The 25,379-nt window shown below is 44.9% G+C and overlaps 1 protein-coding gene across 1 annotated transcript in view; it reads right to left on the reverse strand.

The window, feature by feature from the left end:
• The window catches only part of ubr4 (ubiquitin protein ligase E3 component n-recognin 4), a 120,823-nt gene that overhangs the window by 89,865 nt on the left and 5,579 nt on the right, over positions 1 to 25,379 (reverse strand). The window contains exons 4-12 of the mRNA XM_039007802.1: positions 23,208 to 23,337; positions 13,584 to 13,723; positions 11,401 to 11,645; positions 10,875 to 10,999; positions 10,154 to 10,278; positions 9,067 to 9,317; positions 8,501 to 8,609; positions 7,394 to 7,531; positions 6,905 to 7,022 (exon numbers count right to left, since the gene is read on the reverse strand). Of these exons, the coding sequence (XP_038863730.1) occupies positions 6,905 to 7,022; positions 7,394 to 7,531; positions 8,501 to 8,609; positions 9,067 to 9,317; positions 10,154 to 10,278; positions 10,875 to 10,999; positions 11,401 to 11,645; positions 13,584 to 13,723; positions 23,208 to 23,337 (1,381 nt within the window). The remainder of the gene's footprint in view (positions 1 to 6,904; positions 7,023 to 7,393; positions 7,532 to 8,500; positions 8,610 to 9,066; positions 9,318 to 10,153; positions 10,279 to 10,874; positions 11,000 to 11,400; positions 11,646 to 13,583; positions 13,724 to 23,207; positions 23,338 to 25,379) is intronic.

Raw genomic sequence — 25,379 nt, forward strand, 5'->3', positions numbered from 1 at the left:
ACTACAGTTGGCCTCCATAACACTACAGTAGGCCTCCATAACACTACAGTTGGCCTCCATAACACTACAGTTGGCCTCCATAACACTACAGTTGGCCTCCATAACACTACAGTAGGCCTCCATAACACTACAGTAGGCCTCCATAACACTACAGTCGGCCTCCATAACACTACAGTCGGCCTCCATAACACTACAGTCGGCCTCCATAACACTACAGTCGGCCTCCATAACACTACAGTCGGCCTCCATAACACTACAGTCGGCCTCCATAACACTACAGTAGGCCTCCATAACACTACAGTAGGCCTCCATAACACTACAGTAGGCCTCCATAACACTACAGTAGGCCTCCATAACACTACAGTAGGCCTCCATAACACTACAGTTGGCCTCCATAACACTACAGTTGGCCTCCATAACACTACAGTTGGCCTCCATAACACTACAGTTGGCCTCCATAACACTACAGTAGGCCTCCATAACACTACAGTAGGCCTCCATAACACTACAGTAGGCCTCCATAACACTACAGTAGGCCTCCATAACACTACAGTTGGCCTCCATAACACTACAGTTGGCCTCCATAACACTACAGTAGGCCTCCATAACACTACAGTAGGCCTCCATAACACTACAGTTGGCCTCCATAACACTACAGTTGGCCTCCATAACACTACAGTTGGCCTCCATAACACTACAGTCGGCCTCCATAACACTACAGTCGGCCTCCATAACACTACAGTCGGCCTCCATAACACTACAGTCGGCCTCCATAACACTACAGTCGGCCTCCATAACACTACAGTCGGCCTCCATAACACTACAGTAGGCCTCCATAACACTACAGTTGGCCTCCATAACACTACAGTTGGCCTCCATAACACTACAGTTGGCCTCCATAACACTACAGTTGGCCTCCATAACACTACAGTTGGCCTCCATAACACTACAGTTGGCCTCCATAACACTACAGTTGGCCTCCATAACACTACAGTAGGCCTCCATAACACTACAGTAGGCCTCCATAACACTACAGTAGGCCTCCATAACACTACAGTTGGCCTCCATAACACTACAGTTGGCCTCCATAACACTACAGTTGGCCTCCATAACACTACAGTAGGCCTCCATAACACTACAGTAGGCCTCCATAACACTACAGTTGGCCTCCATAACACTACAGTTGGCCTTCATAACACTACAGTTGGCCTTCATAACACTACATTAGTCTTTGCAAGACAACATTTTAGCCTTCATAACAGTAGGCAAAATGTAGCCTTCATAAGACTACATTGGCTGTGTTTACTCAGGCAGCCCAATTCTGATATTTATTTTCACTAATTGTTCTTTTGACTAATCATATAAATCTCTGAAAAAGACCTGCTGTGATTGGACAAAAGATCAGAATTGGGCTGCCTGTGTCAACGCAGCCATTTAGCATTCATAAGACTACATTTAGCATTCATAAGACTACATTTAGCATTCATAAGACTACATTTAGCATTCATAAGACTACATTTAGCATTCATAAGACTACATTTAGCATTCATAACAGTACACTTAGCCACCATAACAATAGTCTCATAACACCAGGCGACATTTAGCCATCATAAAGTTATATTTAACCTTCATCACACTGTCATAACCATTCACAAGGTCAGAACAATGGCAAAATTCCTTTGGTGCAATTGGCCTGCTGTCACACATGCCACGACAAGTGATCGCAAGTAAACTACTCATCAACTGAAGCGGAGATTAAAAATGCATATAATAGCATGCATCAAAAGGTTATGATAGAAGTATTTTATGCCATATTTAGGATATTGGCCTTGTGAGGCTTACATTCAGCTCTACTCAGAGACTAAGAAATACAGAGAATGTGTAGGCAACAAAACTTTCACGACAATCTAATTTGTGTTCCAACTATTGTCTTGGAACTTTTGATGCCAACATAGAACCCATCAAAATTCTCCATCTTCTTCCAGAACTCTGTATTTCTAGGACTCTGATGCTACTGCCTCTTACTCAGCCTGGGTGGTGATGCCCCAGTTCAAAAAATATAACTTTATTGTGGTTCATACAATAAAGTAAGCAAATTAACCATGACAGCGAGGTGTAAACTACGGTGTGACCTAAGGGACAGAAAGCTAGCTGCTGACCTGAAACATTAGCTGTTCTTGCTGTCCTCTGTCTTCTCTCTGCTGCTGAAATATAAACACTGCTATAGTGGGTGGAGATGGTGGCTCAGTTGGTAAGAGTATAACACTGCTATAGTGGGTGGAGATGGTGGCTCAGTTGGTAAGAGTATAACACTGCTATAGTGGGTGGAGATGGTGGCTCAGTTGGTAAGAGTATAACACTGCTATAGTGGGTGGAGATGGTGGCTCAGTTGGTAAGAGTATAACACTGCTATAGTGGGTGGAGATGGTGGCTCAGTTGGTAAGAGTATAACACTGCTATAGTGGGTGGAGATGGTGGCTCAGTTGGTAAGAGTATAACACTGCTATAGTGGGTGGAGATGGTGGCTCAGTTGGTAAGAGAATAACACTGCTATAGTGGGTGGAGATGGTGGCTCAGTTGGTAAGAGTATAACACTGCTATAGTGGGTGGAGATGGTGGCTCAGTTGGTAAGAGTATAACACTGCTATAGTGGGTGGAGATGGTGGCTCAGTTGGTAAGAGTATAACACTGCTATAGTGGGTGGAGATGGTGGCTCAGTTGGTAAGAGTATAACACTGCTATAGTGGGTGGAGATGGTGGCTCAGTTGGTAAGAGTATAACACTGCTATAGTGGGTGGAGATGGTGGCTCAGTTGGTAAGAGTATAACACTGCTATAGTGGGTGGAGATGGTGGCTCAGTTGGTAAGAGAATAACACTGCTATAGTGGGTGGAGATGGTGGCTCAGTTGGTAAGAGTATAACACTGCTATAGTGGGTGGAGATGGTGGCTCAGTTGGTAAGAGTATAACACTGCTAGAGTGGGTGGAGATGGTGGCTCAGTTGGTAAGAGTATAACACTGCTAGAGTGGGTGGAGATGGTGGCTCAGTTGGTAAGAGTATAACACTGCTATAGTGGGTGGAGATGGTGGCTCAGTTGGTAAGAGTATAACACTGCTATAGTGGGTGGAGATGGTGGCTCAGTTGGTAAGAGTATAACACTGCTATAGTGGGTGGAGATGGTGGCTCAGTTGGTAAGAGAATAACACTGCTATAGTGGGTGGAGATGGTGGCTCAGTTGGTAAGAGAATAACACTGCTATAGTGGGTGGAGATGGTGGCTCAGTTGGTAAGAGAATAACACTGCTATAGTGGGTGGAGATGGTGGCTCAGTTGGTAAGAGTATAACACTGCTATAGTGGGTGGAGATGGTGGCTCAGTTGGTAAGAGTATAACACTGCTATAGTGGGTGGAGATGGTGGCTCAGTTGGTAAGAGAATAACACTGCTATAGTGGGTGGAGATGGTGGCTTAGTTGGTAAGAGTATAACACTGCTATAGTGGGTGGAGATGGTGGCTCAGTTGGTAAGAGAATAACACTGCTATAGTGGGTGGAGATGGTGGCTCAGTTGGTAAGAGTATAACACTGCTATAGTGGGTGGAGATGGTGGCTCAGTTAGTAAGAGTATAACACTGCTATAGTGGGTGGAGATGGTGGCTCAGTTGGTAAGAGTATAACACTGTTATAGTGGGTGGAGATGGTGGCTCAGTTGGTAAGAGTATAACACTGCTATAGTGGGTGGAGATGGTGGCTCAGTTGGTAAGAGTATAACACTGCTATAGTGGGTGGAGATGGTGGCTTAGTTGGTAATAGAATAGCACTGCTATAGTGGGTGGAGATGGTGGCTCAGTTGGTAAGAGTATAACACTGCTATAGTGGGTGGAGATGGTGGCTTAGTTGGTAAGAGAATAACACTGCTATAGTGGGTGGAGATGGTGGCTCAGTTGGTAAGAGTATAACACTGCTATAGTGGGTGGAGATGGTGGCTTAGTTGGTAAGAGTATAACACTGCTATAGTGGGTGGAGATGGTGGCTCAGTTGGTAAGAGTATAACACTGCTATAGTGGGTGGAGATGGTGGCTCAGTTGGTAAGAGAATAACACTGCTATAGTGGGTGGAGATGTTGGCTCAGTTGGTAAGAGTATAACATTGCTATAGTGGGTGGAGATGGTGGCTCAGTTGGTAAGAGAATAACACTGCTATAGTGGGTGGAGATGGTCCTGTGTGGTGGCTCAGTTGGTAAGAGTATAACACTGCTATAGTGGGTGGAGATGGTCCTGTGTGGTGGCTCAGTTGGTAAGAGTATAACACTGCTATAGTGGGTGGAGATGGTCCTGTGTGGTGGCTCAGTTGGTAAGAGCATGGCTCTAGTAACACCAAGGTTGTGGGTTTGATTTCCGCTGGGGCCACATACACAAAAAATGTCTGCGCTCACTTTACTGTAAGGTGCTTTGGATAAGTGTCTGCTAAATGGCATGCATCATAATAAGTCTCATATATATATATATATATATACACACACATACACAGTTGAAGTCAGAAGTGTACATACAATTAGGTTGGAGTCATTAAAACTTGTTTTTCAACCACTCCACAAATGTCTTGCTAACAAACTATAGTTTTGGCAAGTCGGTTAGGACATCTATTTTGTACATGACAAGTAATTTATCCAACAATTGTTTACAGATAGATTATTTAACTTATAATTCACTGTATCACAATTCCAGTGGGGCAGAAGTTTACATACACTAAGTTGACTGTGCCTTTAAACAGCTTGGAAAATTCCAGAAAATGATGTCATGGCTTTAGAAGCTTCTGATAGGCTAATTGACATAATTTGAGTCAATTGGAGATGTGGATGTATTTCAAGGCCTACCTTCAAACTCAGTGCCTCTTTGCTTGACATCATGGGAAAATCAAAAGAAATCAGCCAAGACCTCAGAAAAAAATTTGTAGACCTCCACAAGTCTGGTTCATCCTTGGGAGCAATTTCTAAACGCCTGAAGGTATCACGTTCATCTGTACAAACAATAGTACTCAAGTATAAACACCATGGGACCACGCAGCTGTCATACCGCTCAGGAAGGAGATGTGTTCTGTCTCCTGGAGATGATCGTACTTTGGTGCGAAAAGTGCAAATCAATCCCAGAACAAAAGCAAAGGACCTTGTGAAGATGCTGGAGGAAACAGGTACAAAAGTATCTATATCCACAGTAAAACAAGGCCTATATCGACATAACCTGAAAGGCTGCTCAGCAAGGAAGAAGCCACTGCTCCAAAACCACCATAAAAAAAAAGCAAGACTACGGTTTGTAACTGCACATGGGGACAAAGATCGTACTTTTTGGAGAAATGTCCTCTGGTCTGATGAACCAAAAATATAACTGTTTGGCCATAATGACCATTGTTATGTTTGGAGGAAAAAGGGGGGAGGCTTGCAAGCCGAAGAACACCATCCCAAACGTGAAGCACGGGGGTGGCAGCATCATGTTGTGGGGGTGCATTGCTGCAGGAGGGACTGGTGCATTTCACAAAATAGATGGCATCATGAGGCAGGAAAATTATGTGGATATATTGAAGCAACATCTCAAGACATCAGTCAGGAAGTTAAAGCTTGGTTACAAATGTCTTCCAAATGGACAATGACCCCAAGCATACTTCCAAAGTTGTGGCAAAATGGCTTAATAAGGACAACAAAGGCAAGGTATTGGAGTGGCCAACACAAAGCCTTGACTTCAAGCCTATAGAAAATGTGGGCAGAACTGAAAAAGCGTATGGAGCAAGGAGGCCTATAAACCTGACTCAGTTACACCAGCTCTGTCAGAAGGAATGGGCCAAAATTCCCCCAACTAATTGTGGGAAGCTTGTGGAAGGCTACCCATAATGTTTGACCCAAGTTAAACAATTTAAAGGCAATGCTACCAAATACTAATTGAGTGTATGTAAACTTCTGACCCGCTGGGAATGTGATGAAAGAAATAAAAAGCTGAAATAAATAATTCTCTCTACTATTATTCTGACATTTCACATTCTTAAAATAAAGTGGTGATCCTAACTGACCTAAAACAGGGATATTTACTAGGATTAAATGTTAGGAATTGTGAAAAACTGAGTTTAAATGTATTTGGCTAAGGTGTATGTAAACTTCCGACTTCAACTGTACACACACACACCAGTAATGCCTGTGGAGGGTTGAATTACAAGTTGTGTGTGATTCTGTCTCAGTTGTCATACATCTGTCTTCTGACCAGTGGAGGTTGGTGTCACTTTAAAACCGAAGGACGTGGTCATTGTAATGCGTTTGATTAAACGTTCCATTTATTCCATTACAAATGAGCCCATTCTCCTCCGATTTAAAGTGACACCGACCTCCACTGCTGTCTCTACCCTGTCAAGAGGCCTGACTGTCGCTGCGGCTGCTATTTCCCCCTGTGGTGATTTTACAGAGTCCCGCAATGCACAAAAACTGCCTGAACACATTCTTGACTCTTCTCAGGCCTGACTGACGATAGCCCAGATACACAGGTTAAAAAAACAACACAGCTTTCAGAAGGCATACACACACACACACACACACCATCAGACACACCCTGGAACAGTACACTTGAAAAGGTTAATCAGATCTGGTAGACAGACTACTTTCATCTACTCTGCCTAATATCTTAAAGTACATTGTATCTCTGATTTGTGTATGTGGTTGGCATCAAGCGTTTCACATATATTATATAATGACTTGGAAGCTCACTCAGCCCTCGTGATAGATGAGAAGTGATGCTGTTCTTTATGACGTGGGGGAGAGAAACAGAGAGAGAGAGAGAGAAACAGAGAGAGAGAGAGAGAGAGAGAGAGAGAGAGAGAGAGAGAAACAGAGAGAGAGAGAGAGAGGAGGGGAAGGGATGGGGCAGTACCTTGGCTGCTGTCTTCCTCTGTGCTGCTGAAGTCGTCTTCATAGTAGGTGTTGGAGTCTGTTGAGGCACTGGCATCACTGCTAACCGAGCCTTTCCTCTGGCGCTGCAGGACACAGGCCTGAGGGAGGAGACACGTCAAGACAGGCATTATCAGCAGGCCAGGCATTTAACAACGTTTTTTCAAAGCTTTCAATTATTTTTGTATTAGAAGCAGAGATGGATCATGAGGACTGAGCGGCTGATTGTAATCATCATTTACTGGAGGAGCAGCAGACTCAGATCAAGTGTCAGAGGAAGAGCGGTTTCCATGTCACATACAGATTATACCACAGTGTGGTAAACCACATGATGACCACACCACACAAATTTGCACACAAAATGAGAGAAATAAGCTTTGTGTGCATATGGAAAAGCATGGGACCAAAACACTTTACATGTTAAGTTTTTATTTTTGTTTAATTCATATATAACTTAAAAACAGTTTAGTACCTTCTTATATGAGGTGGACAGCAGGTTGAACAGCAGGTTGGTAAGGGGAACAGAGTCCAGGAGTCTCTGTACCCTCTGGGTGGAGGTGTTCTGCGCCATGATGTTGAGCTCTGCTGGGGGCCCGTCACTGGCCCAACCCTGGGGAGAGAAGAGGGGGGTGGAGAGAAGAGAGGGAGGGGGGGTGGAGAGAAGAGGGGGGTGGAGAGAAGAGAGGGAGGGGAGTGGAGAGAAGAGGAGGAGAAAAGAGAGGGAGGGGGGGTGGAGAGAAGAGAGGGAGGGGGGGTGGAGAGAAGAGAGGGAGGGGGGGTGGAGAGAAGAGAGGGAGGGGGGGTGGAGAGAAGAGAGGGAGGGGGGGTGGAGAGAAGAGAGGGAGGGGGGTGGAGAGAAGAGAGGGAGGGGGTGGAGAGAAGAGGGAGGGGGGTGGAGAGAAGAGAGGGAGGGGGTGGAGAGGCAGAGGGAGAGAAATAATGGGGGGAGAGAAAGAGGGCTGGAGCTTCACTGGGTCTCGAGCATAAGAATCATCATATATTATGAAAATAGTGATTGGTCCATATATGTGTGGGCTGGATTGCTATTGATAAATCATATTTTTACATGAATTATTAATCTATCAGAGGGTATATCTGGGTGTTAGCCTGAGAACATACTTTCGAAATGTTTGTGTCCCGGTTTGATAACATTTACATTTAAGTCATTTAGCAGACGCTCTTATCCAGAGCGACTTACAAATTGGTGCATTCACCTTATGATATCCAGTGGAACAACCACTTTACAATATCCACTTTACACACTTTACACTTTACAATATCCACATATCCCTACCGGCCAAACCCTCCCTAACCCGGACCCGGACGACGCTAAGCCAATTGTGCGTCGCCCCACGGACCTCCCGGTCGCGGCCGGCTGCGACAGAGCCTGGGCGCGAACCCAGAGACTCTGGTGGCGCAGCTAGCACTGCGATGCAGTGCTCTAGACCACTGCGCCACCCGGGACACCCGACATAAGAAACTTTGTGTACATGTCACAGTTCTAGATGTTTTGGAACTATTTAAAAATTGTGTGGGGGAAAAAATAAGCCGCAATTGAAGCAGTGCGTTTGTTACTTACTGCACTGACCCGGTGCAGAGCCTCCACCTGCAGGTCTTGGAAAAGAGAGGTGAGCAGCTTGATGGAGTGGTTAGCCAGGATCACTGACAGGACGCCAAAGCCTTGATGTCTGAGACGAGATAACAGAGACATGATTCTAAATAGTCTCAATGAAACAGCAAACACACAATTATTTTTTTATTTTTATTTTTTTATTTTTTTATTTTTATTTTTTTTTTTTTTTTTTTTTTTTTTAAATCGGTCTTTCTTTAATACTTTCAGGTCCAAAGTTTGAAAATAAAAAATATATTCTGAAATAGTTAAATATTGCTTGGAAATGTAGACAGTTTAAGTAAGGATCGTTAGTTATCATTTTATGTTAGTTTCATGGAGATTGCTGTATGCAATCTTACCATTAACCACTTACTTACTGACTTTATTGTCCCCATGGGGAAATGTTGTTGCAGTGTCATGTACACGTTTAAAGTGGCGTTTAAATACAAAACAAAAATCGACAACACAGTTTTCATAACAGTTACATACTTAACAGCACAACAAGGTTTAGAAACTACAAGAGAGCTACTCACCCTTTGGCAGGGCCCAGTTTAGGGGAGCCAGCTCCGTCCTTGGTGCGGGCGGCGATGTCTCGGACCCTGAGAGCGGCCAGAGGGTCTTTCTCTTTGCCCTTGTCAGCCAGGGCCGTGGGACTCAGGTTCAGGATCAGGTAGAGGCTGTTCAGCAGACACCACGCTCCCAGCAGCTGGAAGTTCTGGTAATGCTCTCCTCCGGCTCTGCGGGAGCTGCTGATGGCCTGGCCAATCATTTCGTAGATGTCCAGCTGTTTGAAAAACCACACATGAGAAATTAACTCAATCATAAGACAAGAATGTGTTTCCCTAATATCCTATTTATTGAAGTAGGGGATTATTTATTGTTTTTTTTTTTAAATTAAACACTGAACGTACAAAATATTAACACCTGTTCTTTCCATGACAGACTGACCAGGTGAATCCAGGTGAAAGCTATGATCCCTTATTGAGTTCACTTGTTAAATCCATTTTAAATCAGTGTAGATGAAGGGGAGGAGACAGGTTAAAAAAGGATCCTTCTTTAACCTGAGACAATTGAGACATGGCTTGATATTTAAGTGCCTTTGAACAGGGTATGGTAGTAGGTTCCAGGTGCACCGGTTTGAGTCAAGAATTGCACGCTCAACAGTTTCCCGTGTGTATCAAGAATGATCCACCACCCAGAGGACATCTGGCCAATTTGAGTCAACATGGGCCAGCATCCCTGTGGAACGCTTTCGACACCTTGTAGAGTCCATGCCCTGACAAATGAAGGCTGTTCTGAGGGCATAAAGGGGGCGCAAACCAATATTACAAAAAAAGTGTTCTTAATTGAATGTTTTGTAACACTCGTGTATATGTAACGGATGTGAAATGGCTAGCTAGTTAGCGGTGGTGCGTGCTAATAGCCTTTCAATCAGTTACATCACTCGCTTTGAGACCTTGAAGTAGTTTTTCCCCTTGCTCTGCAAGGGCCACGGCTTTTGTGGAGCGATGGGTAACGATGTTTCGTGGGTGGCTGTTGATGTGTGCAGAGGGTCCCTGGTTCGCGCCCGGGTCGGGGCGAGGGGACGGACTAAAGTTAAACTGTTACATATATACTTACACATTTCTGTACGATGGTAGCAGCGTCATTTTCATAGTCCTCCTCTTTGGAGCTGGTGGAGGCTGTGCGAAGCTGCAGGCCGCTGCCCACCTGCAGGATGGCCATGCACGTGGCAACACTCACACCTGGCGGAGAGGAGAAGCACATATTACAGATTCACCATTGACCGAATGAGAAACACACATTAAGTGATTGATAGTTGGTATATGCAGCAGTCATTTTGGTATTCAGCGGTTTACTCTGAGGAACTACCGAAACGGTGATTTATGTCAGACAACATAGACAGCAGCTCTGTAGAGACGAGATGATGACTTTAGATAATAGGGTCATCAAATTAAACTAATATAATATACAAAACAACTGAAATATAAAGTAAAGTGAATAAATGATGGTTAATAAGTGATGAGCAGTAATGGGCAGTCACTACCATCATGGGGCTTGTATGAATTGTTTTAGTCTGTGTTGTCACAGCATTCAACCCACATAATGCATAGTGCATTTAATGTTGAAAAAATATATATAGAATAAAATCATGGAAATCTGTGATAATCTGTTTATAATATAACCGAAACTACCTAAAAAAAAAGGTACTAAATCGCTCAGCGGTATCAGCTTGAAAAGTTGCCGTTTGACGAGCCTCTGCCATTTTAAAAAGGGACAGTACACTCCTATATGTAACCAAAGCAGAGACGGAAGCCAACACGAGCCCCATATAACGTACCTGCGTAGAGGCAGCTGAGTGCCAGCACAGTCATGTCCAGAAGTCTCCCAGGAGTCAGGGGCTCCAGGACAGGCAAGGACAAGGTGTCCAGGGCCATGGTCACATCTATCACAAGGGAGTGAAACCTGAAGAGGGGGGGGGGGGAGACAAGGTCAGAGGTCATACACACACACAAATGTCAGAGACACAGGGGGAAAAAAGCACTGGTAGTGAGCCACAGAGCGCACTATAAATAACCTTGTGGGGCTCTGATTGGTGACATACTTATGCCCCAGCTAACACACCTGACTCCAATAATCAACTCATTATGATCTTCAGTTTAAAATGCAATTAGTTTAAAACAGGTATGTTTGCTACAGATGGGCCCCCGGGGACTGGAATCAGGCTCCCGAAGACTGGAATTGCCCAGGCCTGCTTATAGAGAGGGACAGTATGTTGGAGGACCAGAGAAACCTGTCAGGTGAGACAAGTTGGTTTGTTGGCAAAGTTCTAAAAAAAACACACCCAAAAATTCCCACAAACCTACCCGTTGCGGACAGCAGTTGCGTCTCCGACGGTGGCGGGCATGATGAAGAAGGAGTTGGCTGAGACTGCGTCCTGGAACCGGTTGATATAGCGCAGGAAGTAAGGGAGGTTGAGGCAGACACGCAGCAACTTCTCCGACCCGCCCAGTTCCTGGAGACTGGACACGTTCTGGGACACGAAGGCATTCTTCATTTTGGCCTGGAAGGTCTGGTCTGTCGTCGCCTGGTCCTCACTCTCACTCTCCGCCTAAACAGACAGCACAACAAAACAAACAGTAAATCGGACAGATTTTTTTTTAAATGAGTAGAAAATTGGTGGTTTAGAAGTGAAGAGGCAGATACTTGATACAATTGACATGAAACCGATTTTTGTTTTTTAAATAAAGTCAGAAATAAGCTACAACTTAAGTAAATATCCCTTCAAATGCAAAGTGAATATAATCAAAAACACACAGTCCCCATGCCGCTCCCCCCGTTACACTGCACAGTCCCCATGCCGCTCCCCCCGTTACACTGCACAGTCCCCATGCCGCTCCCCCCGTTACACTGCACAGTCCCCATGCCGCTCCCCCGTTACACTGCACAGTCCCCATGCCGCTCCCCCGTTACACTGCACAGTCCCCATGCCGCTCCCCCCGTTACACTGCACAGTCCCCATGCCGCTCCCCCCGTTACACTGCACAGTCCCCATGCCGCTCCCCCCGTTACACTGCACAGTCCCCATGCCGCTCCCCCCGTTACACTGCACAGTCCCCATGCCGCTCCCCCCGTTACACTGCACAGTCCCCATGCCGCTCCTCCCGTTACACTGCACAGTCCCCATGCCGCTCCTCCCGTTACACTGCACAGTCCCCATGCCGCTCCTCCCGTTACACTGCACAGTCCCCATGCCGCTCCTCCCGTTACACTGCACAGTCCCCATGCCGCTCCTCCCGTTACACTGCACAGTCCCCATGCCGCTCCTCCCGTTACACTGCACAGTCCCCATGCCGCTCCTCCCGTTACACTGCACAGTCCCCATGCCGCTCCTCCCGTTACACTGCACAGTCCCCATGCCGCTCCTCCCGTTACACTGCACAGTCCCCATGCCGCTCCTCCCGTTACACTGCACAGTCCCCATGCCGCTCCTCCCGTTACACTGCACAGTCCCCATGCCGCTCCTCCCGTTACACTGCACAGTCCCCATTGGTTTGCGCCCCCAATTCATTCATGTCAATTGTACACTGCACAGTCCCCATGCCGCTCCTCCCGTTACACTGCACAGTCCCCATGCCGCTCCTCCCGTTACACTGCACAGTCCCCATGCCGCTCCTCCCGTTACACTGCACAGTCCCCATGCCGCTCCTCCCGTTACACTGCACAGTCCCCATGCCGCTCCTCCCGTTACACTGCACAGTCCCCATGCCGCTCCTCCCGTTACACTGCACAGTCCCCATGCCGCTCCTCCCGTTACACTGCACAGTCCCCATGCCGCTCCTCCCGTTACACTGCACAGTCCCCATGCCGCTCCTCCCGTTACACTGCACAGTCCCCATGCCGCTCCTCCCGTTACACTGCACAGTCCCCATGCCGCTCCTCCCGTTACACTGCACAGTCCCCATGCCGCTCCTCCCGTTACACTGCACAGTCCCCATGCCGCTCCTCCCGTTACACTGCACAGTCCCCATGCCGCTCCTCCCGTTACACTGCACAGTCCCCATGCCGCTCCTCCCGTTACACTGCACAGTCCCCATGCCGCTCCTCCCGTTACACTGCACAGTCCCCATGCCGCTCCTCCCGTTACACTGCACAGTCCCCATGCCGCTCCTCCCGTTACACTGCACAGTCCCCATGCCGCTCCTCCCGTTACACTGCACAGTCCCCATGCCGCTCCTCCCGTTACACTGCACAGTCCCCATTCCGCTCCTCCCGTTACACTGCACAGTCCCCATTCCGCTCCTCCCGTTACACTGCACAGTCCCCATTCCGCTCCTCCCGTTACACTGCACAGTCCCCATTCCGCTCCTCCCGTTACACTGCACAGTCCCCATTCCGCTCCTCCCGTTACACTGCACAGTCCCCATTCCGCTCCTCCCGTTACACTGCACAGTCCCCATTCCGCTCCTCCCGTTACACTGCACAGTCCCCATTCCGCTCCTCCCGTTACACTGCACAGTCCCCATTCCGCTCCTCCCGTTACACTGACCTGTGTGCGTCCTGAGGGAGAGGCCAGCACGGTGAGGTCAGGGTTGAACACAGAGGTCAGCTGATTGAAGAAATTCATCTGTACTTCCTTGTGTCGCAGCTCGGGGTTCACTGGAGACAGCACCTCCTTCTGGTCCTCCACTGAGAGAGGAGGAGACACAGGGCAGAGTGAGACACACTGGTATAGAACAGACTGGTATAGAACAGACTGGTATAGAACAGACTTTTAAAGACAATATAGAAAACAGACAAACACATGCAGCTCAGGAGAGGGAATCTCCTTCAGGGAAAAACACAGAACACACAGGCATGGACATACAAAGACGGACAATATTGACACAGACTAACAGACACAAGACATTAGTGACCCAAGGTCTACATTAAAGTGACCCAAGGTCTACATTAAAGTGACCCAAGGTCTACATTAGTGACCCAAGGTCTACATTAGTGACCCTTGGATACTACAACATGAAAAACGGTTCGATACTAGACATTTTGTTACTTTCAGTACTTCTGTCAAACAAGTCTGTCTATCAGCACAGCCAATGTCCCCCATGCCTGTTCCACTGCTAGCCTGCGCTGGGAGTCTGGCCTGCACCATGCCTGCTCCACTGCTAGCCTGCACTGGGAGTCTGGCCTGCACCATGCCTGCTCCACTGCTAGCCTGCACTGGGAGTCTGGCCTGCACCATGCCTGCTCCACTGCTAGCCTGCACTGGGAGTCTGGCCTGCACTATGCCTGCTCCACTGCTAGCCTGCACTGGGAGTCTGGCCTGCACCATGCCTGCTCCACTGCTAGCCTGCACTGGGAGTCTGGCCTGCACCATGCCTGCTCCACTGCTAGCCTGCACTGGGAGTCTGGCCTGCACCATGCCTGCTCCACTGCTAGCCTGCACTGGGAGTCTGGCCTGCACCATGCCTGTTCCACTGCTAGCCTGCACTGGGAGTCTGGCCTGCACCATGCCTGCTCCACTGCTAGCCTGCACCATGCCTGCTCCACTGCTAGCCTTCACTGGGAGTCTGGCCTGCACCATGCCTGCTCCACTGCTAGCCTGCACTGGGAGTCTGGCCTGCACCATGCCTGCTCCACTGCTAGCCTTCACTGGGAGTCTGGCCTGCACCATGCCTGCTCCACTAACTCACTGTTAGCCTGTACTGGGAGTCTGGGCTGCATCAAGCTCACCACACATGATGCACAGAAGTTAACACAATTGAATAATGCGACACGGCATGAAGAAATATTGAAAATGTTAATTATTGTTCGCAAAACAAGGTCCATATAAAGAGACAGATTCCAGATTTGTAGGCCACAGTGCCTTCAGAAAGAATTCACACCTCTTAACATGTTCCACATTTTGTTTTGTTACAGCCTGCATTTAAAATGAGTTAAATGTATATTTTGTGTCACTGGCCTACACACAATACCCCATAACGTCAGTGGAATTATGTTTTAGAATTGTGTTTACAAATTCATTACAAATAAGTATTCAACACCTTTGTTATGGCAAGCCTAAATAAGTTCAGGAGTAAAAATGTGCATAATAATTCACATAAGTTAGATGGTCTCACTCTGTGTGCAATAGTGTACCTCATCTCTGTACTCCACACATACAGATAATTGTAAGGTCCCTCAGTCGAGCAGTGAATTTCAAGCACAGATTCAACCACAAAGACCAGGGACGTTTTTCAGTGCCTCGTAAAGAAGGGCACCTATTAGTAGACATTGAATATCCCGTTGAGCATGGTGAAGTTGTTAATTACACTTTGGGTGGTGTACCAATACACCCAGTCCACTACAAAGATACAGGCATCCTTCCTAACTCAGTTTCCGGAGAGGAAGGAAACCGCTCAGTGATTTCACCATGAGACCAGTGGTGACTTTAAAACAGTTACAGAGTTTAATGGCTGTGATAGGAGACAACTGAGCATGGACCAACATTGTAATTTCCCACAATACTAACCTAATTGACTAAGTCAAAAGAAGGAAGCCTGTACAGAATAAAAAATATGCCAACACATACGTAGGCCCTAAAGTAAAACTGCAAAAACATTTGGCAAAGAAATGTATACCCTGAATACAAAGAGTTGTGTTTGGGGCAAATCCAACACAACATCACTGAGTACAACTTCATATTTTCAAGAATGGTTGTGGCTGAATCATGTTATGGGTATGCTTGTCATCGGCAGGTTTTTTTATTATAAAAAAAGAACGTAATAAAGGCCTTTCGAGTGGCGCAGCTGTCTAAGGCATCACTACAGACCCGGGTTTGTTTTCAGGCTGTGTCACAACCAGCCGTGAGCAGGAGTCCCATAGTGCGTCGTCTGGGGTAGGGGAGGGTTTGGACGGGAGGGGGGCTTTACTTGGCTCATGGGGCTCTAGCGACTCCTTGTGTTGGGCCGGGAGCCTGCAGGCTGACCTCGGTCGTCAGTTGAACTCTGTTTTCTCCAACACATTTGTGCGTCTGGCTTCCGGGTTAAGCGGGGGCAGCATTTTCACGTTTGGATGAAAAGCGTGACCAGAGTAAACTGCCTGCTACTCAGTCCCAGTTGCTAATATATGCATATTATTAGTAGATTTGGATATAAAACACTCTGAAGTTTCTAAAACTGTTTGAATGATGTCTGTGAGTATAACAGAACTCATATGGCAGGCCAAAACCTGAGAAAAAAATCCAACCAGGAAGTGGGAAATGTGAGGTTGGTTGTTTTTCAACTCATTCCCAATTGAAGATACAGTGGGATATGGGTCATGTTGCACTTCCTAAGGCTTCCACTAGATGTCAACGGTCTTTAGAACCTGTCTGATGCTTCTACTGTGAAGTGGGGCCGAATGAGAGGAGAATGAGTCAGAGGTCTGGCAGAATGCTTTGAGCTCGTGAAGCTCGTTCACGTGAGAGCGAGCGCTGTTCCATTTGATTTTCTACAGACAAAGGAATTCTCCGGTTGGAACAGTATTGAAGATTTATGTTAAAAACATCCTAAAGATTAATTCTATACTTCGTTTGACATGTTTCTACAGACTGTAATATGACTTTTCGTCTGAACTTTTGCCTGGACCTGCCCGCGCATCGTGAGTTTAGATTGTGTACTGAACGCGCGAACAACAAGGAGGAATTTGGACATAAATGATGGACTTTATGGAACAAATCAAACATTTGTGGAACTGGGATTCCTGGGAGTGCATTCTGACGAAGATCATCAAAGTGAATATTTATAATGCTATTTCTGACTTATGTTGACTCCAACATGGCGGATATCTTCTTGGGTTGTGTTGGTCTGAGCGCCGTACTCAGATTATTGCATGGTTTGCTTTTTCCGTAAAGTTTTTTTAACATCTGACACAGCGGTTGCATTAAGAAGTATATCTTTAAATCTGTGAATAACACTTGTATCTTTTATTAATGTTTATTATGAGTATTTCTGTGATCTGTGATTTGATGTGGCTCTGTGCAAATTCACGGGATGTTTTGGAGGCAAAGCCAAATGTAAACTGAGGTTTCTGGATATAAATATGAACTTGATCGAACAAAACATACATGTATTGTGTCACATGTTGTCCCGGGAGTGTCATCTGATGAAGAATATCAAAGGTTAGTGATTAACTTTATCAATATTTCTGCTTTTTGTGACTCCTCTCTTTGGTTGGAAAATCGCTGTATGCTTTCTGTGACTAGTTGCTGACCTAACATAATGATATGTTCTGCTTTCGCCCGAAAAGCTTTTTTGAAATCGGACACTGTGGTTGGATTAACGAGAAGTTTCTTTAAAATGGTGTCTAATACTTGTATGTTTGAGAAAATTGAATTATGAGATTTGTTGATTGAATTTGGCACACTGCAATTTCATTGGCTGTTGGCGAGAGAACCCCAGTCCTAGACAGGTTAAAGCATACAAGGCTGTCTCTTAAAAAAAGTTAAACATTTCAAATGTAATGATATTGAACTCAAACGATGCCCAACGATTGGACAGGGCAGGAGCTGAGATTCTGGATCGAGTGACATTCTATGACTGACTAATATGCCTTTTATTTTAAACTGTGGTATTGTTTTGGTATTCGAGACACTAAACATGGTACCGTGACAACACTAGAGGACAAACAGGTCTACAACACAGACACACAAATACAGAAAAACACTCAAGCACACACACAGACACACAACCCCGTCTCTGGGCAGGGACCAATGACCATCCATGTGGGAATGTGAAAGGGCTAAATCCCTACTGACATAAGCAGGGGAACAAAGCTCCCTTTCTGCCAGCCCAGCACTAGTCAAATAACACTGGTCCATAGACTGATGATGAGATGCTGTCTAGACCAATAGACTAGAGGATGGGATAGAATCCAATAGAAGTCAAATAGAATATCTTCTAAATAACAGTATATAGGGCCCTATAAAAATGTATTTCCTACTTTTACAGGTTTCCGTAGAAAGAAAAAAAAGAATCAGGTTTTCGCTATAATTATTATTTAAACAAATTTAAAAAATCACACCTTTTATTAAATAGGAAAACAATTTGATGTTGCAAGTACACAACACAATGCTTACACCACATCACCACACCACTTTCGAGGTCTTGAAAAAAAATCTAAGAAAATTTCGATTTTACGGGTGTCGTTACCCTTTAATACAAGTGTGCCCTTTAGCACTCATGTGATGGCAGAGTTTGCTTAACAAATGGCCACTGGATTTATGCAAATATTCAGGATACCATTCAGCCAGGTAGGCATAGGTAGTGAAAGGGGCAGTGCAGTTAATAATGTGATTACCTTATTCTATATTTACACACTTCGAGATCAAAATAACTAAATGTTCACATTTTCAGTGTTGCCTTTTTTGTGTAATAGCTGTTTGAAGAAAAAGAAAAAGAAATAAAAAATAACCTAATAAAAATAAAAAAAGATTCATATAAAAACTAAAATAGGGAATTTCAACCTGTTCAGGTGGGATGGAACTTTTGGCCCACATCATGTCACAATGTGATCTGATTACAATAGACCAATGACTATTCATCTGGGTAAGGGCTCTAGACCATCCAAACCAGCCAATCAGAGCTGTGTATGAAAATATCTTCATTTGTTTCCTAACGCCCACACGATCAGACTGAGCGACATACAGTGATTTAAAAAATAAAATGACAAAGACTGCATGGGGGCTTTAACATTTAATTGAAAAGATTTTTTGGAAAAGCCTTTCCATCTGTACAAGAATGTGGTTATTTAATAAGCATTTTAGCTAATGGCTACACAAACTGTAGACATACGCGCGCACCTCACACACAGACAGGGCCATTCCTGTGCCGTTTAAGAAAGCTGCATTGATGTATTGTGATTAACTTGGGCAAATGAATGCATTTTCTAACAAGTTCAATACATTTTAGAAAATTGTTGAATTCCGCTTTAAATGTCTGGATTACGTGATACCGTCTGGGTTCTCCGCAACGCAGATTTTAGAGGGTCCTAAATATACAGGGTTCATAGACTGATAAGAGCTAGACCACTAGCGCATGGGATTGGTTTCATACTATACAACAATAGCTAGGTTTCCATCATATTGAAGACAGATTCATGTAAATATTCTAAAATAATAAAGGCATTTTCACACCGGTGGTGTGTTTCTACCAAATGGACTTGTTGCAGACCAAAATTAGTGCGTGGTGACGTAGTGCACGCAAAAGCTTACGTTTTCATGGTGACGTAGTGCACGCAAAAGCTTACGTTTTCATGTACCGAATTGAAAATGTGAACACAGATTTTAAACTCTTATCATTTCACATAATTCAAATTTAACCAACAAAAAAAGATCCCACCGTGTCAAACAAACAAATTATCTGTTGGCATTTATACATATTTTACCAGAAACTTCCCGGCTAAAAACAGTGGAAACTAAACTGAGCAGCGATCAGTTATTTCATCCCCATGCTTTCAATCAGAAACTAGTCTCCCTAAGCAGTCAGCTTACCAACCACAATGGTAACAATGTTTCAGCATCGGTCTGGGATTTCCCCAAAAGCCTTGATAAACTGACCAATTGTTTTTAGGCAATGTTGCTGGCAACAGAATAGGGTCTGAGACACTGGAGCAATGATGAGCAAATGGACATGAATAGTAGATTTTAATATGAAGCATTATTTTTTTATTTTTTTTATTTTTTTTACTTAAAACTCAATATCCCCATTTATTTACTCATCTCCTATCTCCTGCCACATCTGTCCTGGAATGCATTATCTAACCAAGAGGTCTCGCCGCTATCCCGGGCATCCACTTAACCTACTACCAGTCAACTCAATGACAACGCAAATATAAAGGATGACGAGATTCAGAAAACGTTTAACTTCCCAAATCTAAGCTAGGAAGTATAAATGGTATTCATCCAGCTAATTAAACATAAAAAAAATCTAAAAAACTGAAAAACTAAAATGTAAAAGCTACATGACTAGCTAGCGAATTAGCCTTCTTGTCCCATTGGACTTAGCATGCGTTGACAACCATGGATACTTTTGGCAATTAAACTGAATACAGTATGTATTAACGTATCATGATATAATATTTTAGTGGAGCAACATATGAGACGTGAATGGCCAACATCTCACACCAACATGGGAGTTGATTTTCTCTCGCTTCAGCTCAAAATCCAGACAGCTAATGTTCAGAAAGAGCTGCAAAATCTGGATCCCTACAAATCAGCTGGGCTAGACAATCTGGACCCTCTCTTTCTAAAATTATCCTCCGAAATTGTTGCAAACCCCTTATTACTAGCCTGTTCAACCTCTCTTTCGATCCCTAAAAGACTGGAAAGCTGCCGCGGTCATTCCCCTCTTCAAAGGGGGAAACACTGTAGACCCAAACTGTTATAGGCCTACATCCATCCTGCCCTGCCGTTCTAAAATCTTTGAAAGCCAGGTTAACAAACAGATCACCGACCATTTCGAATCCCACCGTACCTTCTCCGCTATGCAACCTGGTTTCCAAGCTGGTCATGGGTGCACCTCAAGCCACGCTCAAGGTCCTAAACGATATCATAACCGCCATCGATAAAAGACAGTACTGTGCAGCCGTCTTCATCGACCTGGCCAAGGCTTTCGACTCTGTCAATCACCGTATTCTTATTGGCAGACTCAATAGCCTTGGTTTCTCAAATGATTGCCTCACCTGGTTCACCAACTCCTTCTCAGATAGAGTTCAGTGTGTCAAATCTGGGGGCCTGTTGTCCGGACCTCTGGCAGTCTCTATGGGGGTACCACAGGGTTCAATTCTTGGGCCGACTCTCTTCTCTGTATATATCAACGATGTCGCTCTTGCTGCTGGTGATTCTCGGATCCACCTCTACGCAGACGACACCATTCTGTATACATCTGGCCCTTCTTTGGACACTGTTAAGTAACCTCGTCCTTCCGTGGACTCCAACTGCTCTTAAATGCAAGCAAAACTAAATGCATGCATTTCAACCGATTGCTGCCCGCACCCGCCCGCCCAACTAGCATCCCTACTCTGGACGGTTCTGACTTAGAATATGTGGACAACTACAAATACCTGGGTGTCTGGTTAGACTGTAAACTCTCCTTCCAGACTCATTAAGCATCTCCAATCCAAAGTTAAATCTAGAAATCGGCGTACTATTTCGCAACATAGCCGCCTTCACTCATGCTGCCAAACACACCCTTGTAAAACTGACCATCCTACCGATCCTTGACTTTGGCAATGTCATTTACAAAATAGCCTCCAACACTCTACTCAGCAAATTGGATGCAGTCTATCGCAGTGCCATCCGTTTTGTCACCAAAGGCCCATATACTACCCACCACTGCGACACATATTCGTCGCCAAACCCACTGGCTCCAGGTCATCTATAAGTCTTGGCTAGGTAAAGCCCCGGCTTATCTCAGCTCACTGGTCACTATAACACCCACCCGTAGCACGCGCTTCAGCAAGTATATTTCACTGGTCATCCCCAAAGCCAAACACTTCCATTGGCCGCCTGTCCTTCCAGTTCTCTGCTGCCAATGACTGGAACGAATTGCAAAAATCTCTGAAGCTGGAGTCTTATCTCCCTCTCTTTAATGTGGAAGGACCACCAGAGGGCAGGCTGGGCTCACGGATGGTAGCCCAACAAGGCATGGTAACCAGAGGCAATTGAGCACAGCTGACACTACTAATGAGATATTCTCCTTCCCCTATAAGAGAGAGTATGGAACCAGCAGAAGGGGGGGGAAGAACTATCTCTGGAAGATGGCCACCGAGACAGAGGAGCGATCTATGAAGAACCATTAGGACGGTGACAATCCCGTGACTTTTGTTGTAGTTTAAAGACAATCGTATTGTGTTCCTGTTTGATCTGGAGAAGAAGATGTATGTTTTTTCCTTTGGAGATTTTCATTGATTATGTTGGAGTGTTTGTGTTGACCAAATGCCCTCAATATAGAACTTTGTTCAATCAAGAAAACCTACTCCTGACTCGTTTGTTCCACCTTCCCGCTTTAGAGTGACGCCCAATTACTTGGTCCACTCACATTAACTTTAAGCATCAGCTGTCAGAACAGCTTACCAATCACTGTACACAGGCAATCTGTAAATAGCACACCCAACTACCTCATCCCCATAATGTTACCTATCCTCTTGCACCTCAGTATCTCTACTTGCACATCATCTGCACATCTATCACTGCAGTGTTAATGCTAAATTGTCATTATTTCACCACTATGGCCTATTTATTGCCTACCTCCCTACTCTTCTACATTTGCACACACTGTACATATATTGTGTTATTTACTGTACGTTTGTATAACGCTATTGTTTTTGGTCGCACTGCTTTGCTTTGTTTTGGCCAGGTCGCAGTTGTAAATGAGAACTTGTTCTCAACTGCCCTACCTGGTTAAATAAAGGTGAGGGGGGAAAAATATAATAATAAAATACGGTCGCCATGTATTTTGGAACAGCAGTCGGGAGGGGGCAAGATCAGGTAGGACCATTCCAGCCAATGAAAAGGCAGATACACGCATGTGAACAACAGGTACAACTCAAATATAAAATATTTTTTTCTCAAAGTTGCCGGGATGTCACGTGTCCTACTTGTCAGTACACTCGTAACAAGCACAGCAAAACTTCTACTCGATCAAGTAAGCCACACGTCGCAAATGAGCCATTCCATTTTTTGTTAACCAAATTCAACACCTACTAGGGAAAAAGGATTTTGGTCCCAGTTTTCCCTCGTTTCAACTCTTCCTCTCTGGTGACTCACACATTTCAGTTAATTACTATAAAGCTCCCACCATTGGGCCAATGAGTGTAATTTAGTATGCTGGATCTCTACGGTAAGACGCATCACTCACCAAAGTTAAAAAAAAATGTAAATCGTGCCAGTGCTGTGTGAGATGACTAACGTATGAACGGACGGACAGAGGGACGGCGGGTCGACCCACAGTTCCCTCCCCAATTTCATCATGGGGAACAACTAAGCAACAAGTAGACTTGTAGACGGAGCCATTGGTTTGTTTACAAACTTTGTTACCCTAACAATTGTAAAGGCTAAATTTTACATACTCCAACAACGTAGAATGATCTGATACATATCTACTTTAAAAAACGTTGATACAGTGAGATGGTATCTCAGCAAAAACAGAGGACTCACCGTCGGAGAGTGTCTTGACGGTCTGGGGAAGTTTGGCCGACTTCATCATGGCTGTGAAGGTGATGATCTCTGTTCTGTCCAGGCGGCTGCAGCCGGTACACAACCCCTTTATCAAGAGGATCAGGTGTTTCTGAAGAGAAAAGGAGGGGAAAATCACCAGGACAAAATAAGAACATCAAGATTTTGGCAAAGGAATTAGTTGAGTTTCCATTATTTACATTGCCTTCATAAAGTATTCACAACTGTTGACTTTCTTCATACATTTTAATATGTTAGAAAGTGGGATTAAAATAGATTTATTTTTTTGTGTAAACGATCTATACAGAATAATCTAAAATGTCAAAGTGGAAGAAATGTCTATTTGATTTTGTATTAATTGAATAACCAAAACACTAAGTATTGAACCCCCTGAGTCAATACATGTTAGAATAACCTTTGGCATTACAGTTGTGTCTTTCTGGGTAAATCTCTATGACGTTTGCACACCTGGATCATACAATATTTTCCCATTAAACTTAAAAAAAATAAAAATAAAAAAAGTGTCAAGCTCTTTCAAGTTGGTTGTTGATCCTTGCTAGACCGCCAATTTTAAGTTATGGCGTAGGTTTTCAAGCCGATTGATGTCAAAACTGTAACACGGCCACTCAGGAACATTCAATGTCGTCTTGGTAAGCAACTCCTGTGTATATTTGGCCTTGTGTTTTAGGTTATTGCCCTGCTGAAAAGGTGAATTTGTCTCTGTGTCTGTTGGAAAGCAGACTGAACCAGGTTAACCACTAGGATTTCGCCTGTGCTTTGCTCCATTACGTTTATTTTTATGCTTAAAAAAAAACACAAAAAAACTTGCAGATGACAAGCATACCCATAACATGATGCAGCCACCACCATGCTTGAAAATACAGTGCATTCAGAAAGTATCCAGAACACGTCCCTACTCCCACGTTGTTACATTAGTTTTATTCTAAAATGTATTAAATAAAAAACATTTTCCTCTTCAATCTACACACAATACCCCATAATGACAAAGCGAGAACAGGTTTTTAGATTTTTTTGGTGCTAATTTATAAAAACAGACCCTTTGCTATGAGACTCAAAATTGAGCACCGGTGCATCCTGTTTCCATTGATCATCCTTGAGATGTTTCTACAACTTGATTGGAGTCCACCTGTGGTAAATTCAATTGATTGGACATTATTTGGAATGGCGCACACCTGTCTATATAAGGTCCCACAGTTGACAGTGCATGTCAAAGCAAAAACCAAGCCATGAGGTCGAAGGAATTGTCTGTAGAGACCCGAGAACACAATGGGCTCCATCATTCTTAAATTAAGTTTGTAACCATCAACTCTTCCTAGAGCTGGCCACCCGGACAAACTGAGCAATCGAGGGAGAAGGGCCTTGGTCAGGGAGGTGACCAAGAACCCAATGGTCACTGACAGAGCTCCAGAGTTCCTCTGTGGAGATGGGAGAACCTTCCAGAAGAACAACCATCTCTGCAGCACTCCACCAAACAGGCCTTTATGGTAGAGTGGCCAGACGGAAGCCACTCCTCAGTAAAAAGGCACATGACAGCCCGCTTGGATTTTCCAAAAGGCACCTAAAGACTCTGACCATGAGAAACAAGATTCTCTGGTCTAATGAAACCAAGATTGAACTCCTTGGCCTGAATGCCAAGCATCACATCTGGAGGAAACTTGGCACCATCCCTACGGTGAAGCATGGTGGTGGCAGCATCATGCTGTGGGGATGTTTTTCAGCAGAAGGGACTGGGAGAATAGTCAGGAACACGGGAAATGTGAACAGAGCAAAGTACAGAGAGATCCTTGATGAAAACCTGCTCCAGAGCGCTCAAGACCTCAGACTGGGGCAAAGGTTCACCTTCCAACAGAACAACGACCCTAATCACACAGCCAAGACAATGTAGGAGTGGCTTCGGCACAAGTCTCTGAATGTCCTTGAGTGGCCCAGCCAAAGCCCGGACTTGAACCCGGTCGAACATCTCTGGAGAGACCTGAAAATAGCTGTGCATCGACGCTCCCCAACCAACCTGACAGAGCTTGAGAGGATCTGCAGAGAAGAATGGGAGAAACTCCCCAAATACAGTTGTGCCAAGCTTGTAGCGTCATACCCAAGAAGACTCGAGGCTGTAATCACTGTCAAAGGTGCTTCAAC

The sequence above is a fragment of the Salvelinus namaycush genome, chromosome 14 (genome assembly GCF_016432855.1).
Source record: "Salvelinus namaycush isolate Seneca chromosome 14, SaNama_1.0, whole genome shotgun sequence".
Classification (NCBI taxonomy): Eukaryota; Metazoa; Chordata; class Actinopteri; order Salmoniformes; family Salmonidae; genus Salvelinus; species Salvelinus namaycush.